Genomic DNA, 4,128 nt, shown 5'->3' with positions numbered 1-4,128 from the left:
TGCCAGGTGAATCTTGAAATGTTTACATACTCCTACATATTCCTACAATGACCATTCTTTTTACTCATATACCCTTCTCATTTTATGGGAAAGGAACAAACTTTTTTTTTTCTTTTTCAGAGGTAGCTTGAAATTTTTGGTCCCAAAAGCTGTTGAATGTAAGGTGGATTACAAACTTAAACCAACAGAAAGCAATTAAAAGTTGTTTTCATTTCACTCTGTTTCTTTCCTAACTTTATTTTGACCCTCCCTTTGGGGTCATTTATTTCTCACGTTAGTTAGTAGCGTTTCCCGTTTGGGGATTTGGTAGTTTTAGTGAAACTTCTAAAGGAGAAGACCAAGAAAACTCTCTCCTTTTTTGGCTAAGAATGTTTGTTCTGCTAATATCTGAATATAAAAACAACCTAATACTTGGGGCAAGAGCAGGGGACATCCTCAGGGGACTTTTCAAAGAGTTTATCTGCTTCTAGGCCTGTTTGAACTTTTCGGGGGAAACTGGTTAGATTTMTAGACTTTTCCTTTGCATTTCTGATTCTTCTATGGTAGAATAATCTCAAGATACATTTTTTTACCAGGAGGAATGTATATTTGTGACTATAACTCAGAAGGATGTGTCTATTTTCTCTCCTTTGTGGGATTTTTGTTTCCTTCCTTCCCTCTCTTCTTTTTTCTTTTCCTTTTTTAATTTCCTTCCTTTCTTTTTCTTTTTTTTCTCTTTCGCTTTCATAGACACATTGAATAACGTAAGACAAACAGACAATCAACTTGTGTTATTTTAGATGGCATTTGGTGGCACAGTTCTACAYTGAGATTTTTCCTTCTTCAGATTTTATCATCCCCAAATAGATTTCCTACTCACTTTGTGTTTGTTTGTTTAAACTATGTCTCTTGGTATTGTAGCAGCTTGGACAACTTTCCATATGCTGCCATTCAGTTCCCACAATAGTTAACTCCCAGGCTTTCAGCTGCATGACTTGCCAGTTACTGAGCGATGCCATTTGAAGCACAGCCTCAGATGATGTGCCTGGGGCCGTTGGCTTGGCATGCCTCAGACATTTTGAGCAATGGAAGAACTGCACACTTATTTTTGAGGGAGTCATTGTCAGAGTCTTTATTTGCTATCCCTYTTTTCAAAGGCAAATGGTTGGAGAAGATAATCTTCAGCTTCTTCAAGGAAGTACTTCAACAGCTTCAGGGAAATCTGAACGGACCATGGACATATATGGAAGGAGAGGCTCCTTTCCACACTCATCTCTGAATGCTCTCACTTGGGAATGACCTTAGTAAGTCCAAAACTTATTCCTCTTCATTTTACTCTCCAAAGAGAAATACCCCATTTATGCAGAGATATGAACCAAGCACTTTCTGCAGTCTTTTTGCATCCTTCTTTTTTTTCCTTTCCTATTTGTTTTAACTCATGAAATACATAGAGACTCCTCCTCTTTTCTCCTGTCAAGTTTTACTATGCTTCTAGCGACATGGTGTTTGAGCACCTGTCCCGCATAGTTATTTCAGAACACTGCTTTTGGGAGATCTGCTATTTACTCCAGTCATTATTTCTTGCTGCATTCACATTCACTCTCTACAACATACAACAGCTATGTTGTTTGTTTCAGGCTCAGACGGTGGCATGGTCAACATGCATGTGCAATCACCATTAACATTTTTCTGCAGGTTTAAAAGCCAGCAAGACTGGAGGCTTCTCAGGTTCTTTACAGAGTGCTCTTTTTTAGACTGTGATATCCTGTCTTAAGAAGTTGTTTTGAACCCCGGGAAATCAGGGCTCATGAAAGAAAATTTATGATTGGGGTGAGTGGCTCTGTTTAACTAATCCTTGCACAAGTTAGCCCCAGTAAAATTTCTTCCCATTGCACTTGATGATCTTGACTGCTTGTATATATAGGTAAATTTATTCTATGGCATGTTAATGGACAGTCTGGTTTCAAGGATGAACCAAGTCAGCTGGGCAAGCTTATTGCCAACAGCTAGTCCCTGTTAGCAGGAACAGGGAACAGCTAGGAAGTTAACAGGGAAGGGCATGTGAAATATTCCTATATACTCACAAAAATCAGCTGTGGCCAACACTGCTAATTCTCTTTTATGAGATAAAAGGAGAAAAACAGAGTGAGAACTTGTTCCATAGCTCAGCAAAACAACAGCTATAGCTGTTGTAACAATGGCAGAGAACCTAACAATTACTTTTCCTCATAATGGGTTGGATTTATAATCTTTGCAGGATACTGTTTTTGCTGGGTGGTTCAGAGTGTTGAATGGTGCTTAAACATTGTCRAATTACATTTGACCCTGATAAATGACACTGAGACTGATCAAAAATTACTATCCCAAAACAGTGTAATTCTGCCTGCCCTCCACTTTTGTGCCTGAAGGGAAGATAGAGCTCAGTAAATACACATTATTTTTATTTAATTAATTAAAGTCCTTCCTGGAAAAGGGATTTAGCTATCAATTTTTTTTAAATACAAAAACTTAAGAGCTGAATCCACTAGAAATACATATGTATGACTTAAAATTACCTTCATTAGCTTCAAAGGGAGCTGCATGGACCTGAGAACAATCTAGGGCTCTAACAAGAATGACCAATATGATCTGAACAGACCACAGTATCATGAAACTTTGCAATGTGACAAGAGTTTGTTCTTTCAAGACCTCCTCGAAGGCATCTCTTTAGCTGCCATTTAGCACCCATCTGCTGAACCACATAGAGAAGAAAGCTCAGGATTTCTGCTAGCACCATGGGCTTAGCCATCTTTAACACTTGTCAAGAGTAGTTTCAGCTGGGTTTCATCTAGCATTAGTATATCAAAGCTAGTTTTGCTTTTGCTAGAGCTTTCAGATATGATGAGAAAAACGGGGTCCACAAAATAGAAAGAAAAAGGGGAGGGGAGGGGCACACAATGTTCACAGTATATTTTTATACATATTTACAGAAGGAAGAGCTGTGTTACCCAAACTTGAGCTTTCCCCATGGATGAGTCAAACATAACGTTTCATCCCAGCGAAGGCCCAGAGAACATCTCAATGCACAGAAACATTTCTACACAGGAAATGGTCTGGGAGATWTTGACCCCACTTTGGGTAATTATGATCATCTCCTTCCTGGGTTTTTGTGAAAATGGAATTGTCCTCTGGTGCCTCTGCTTCCAGATCAAAAGAAACCCCTTCACTGTGTACATCACACATCTGTCCATTGCTGATATCTCCTTGCTGCTTTGTACATTTATTCTGTCAGTTGAGTATATGGCTGGTTTTGAATTCTCATATGGTGTTTACTATTATATAACCACCACACTATCTATTGTCTTCTTTCTTGGATATAATACTGGTCTCTATCTCCTGACAGCCATCAGTATTGAGAGGTGTCTGTCTATTGTTTACCCCATCTGGTACCGATGCCACCGGTCACAGCACCAATCGGCAATTGTATGTGCAGTTCTGTGGACTCTGTCTTTTCTGATGACAGTAGCTGAACACTTAACATGCAAAGATGATTTAACAAATGAACAATTTGATGATGCCAACCATTGCCAAGCAGTGCTCATCTTCATGTGGATCTTGACTTTCATGATCTTCATTCCCCTAATGATTCTGTCCAGCCTGATCTTGGTTATTAGGATTCATCGTAACTCCTTGAGACCTCATTCATCAAAGCTCTACATCATCATTGTGGCCACAATCATTGTCTTCCTAATTTTTGCCATGCCTATGAGGCTGTTGTATCTTCTGAATTATCACCACCGGTCATCTTTGCTCGGCCAGCAGAACCACGTCACCATTGTTCTCTCCACCGTTAACAGCAGCATCAACCCCCTTGTTTACTTCTTTGTAGGAAGCAGCAAGAAGAAGAGGTTCAAGGAAAGTCTCAAAGTGGTTCTTAGTAGAGCACTTGCTGATGGCTTGCGGCCAAGAAGCCAGGAAGTTGGCACCAGCTTGGATATAGCTGAAACAATTTTCTAAACCCTAAGGATGAAACTCTAGGGGCAAATAATTGGACCTGCAAGATTTAATAAAATGCTGCAAAACTAAAAGATTATTTGTCTTCCACAGAATGTAAAAGGCAGTGGTGAAATGGTACTGTTATCTTTGGTGGTTGAGCAATGGAAAAATATA

At 39.4% G+C, this 4,128-nt stretch overlaps 1 protein-coding gene across 2 annotated transcripts; it reads left to right on the top strand.

Moving 5' to 3' along the window:
* The first annotated feature begins 1,028 nt into the window (after positions 1–1,028).
* On the top strand, positions 1,029–4,128 carry LOC146594486 (proto-oncogene Mas-like). 2 transcript variants are annotated; one of them, XM_085307442.1, is made up of 3 exons: positions 1,029–1,283; positions 1,734–1,809; positions 2,949–4,128. In XM_085307442.1, exon 3 carries the CDS (start codon positions 2,986–2,988, stop codon positions 3,973–3,975), a length of 990 nt encoding a protein of 329 aa, XP_085163568.1. In that variant the 5' UTR covers positions 1,029–1,283; positions 1,734–1,809; positions 2,949–2,985; the 3' UTR covers positions 3,976–4,128. The 2 variants fall into 2 exon arrangements, with proteins under 2 accessions (XP_085163568.1, XP_085163569.1); XM_085307443.1 differs by lacking the exon at positions 1,734–1,809.

This window comes from Rhea americana, unplaced genomic scaffold (assembly GCF_003343005.1).
Source record: "Rhea americana isolate MKP2758 unplaced genomic scaffold, rheAme1 scaffold_258, whole genome shotgun sequence".
NCBI lineage: Eukaryota > Metazoa > Chordata > Aves > Rheiformes > Rheidae > Rhea > Rhea americana.
This window is presented reverse-complemented; position numbering and strand designations above follow the sequence as displayed.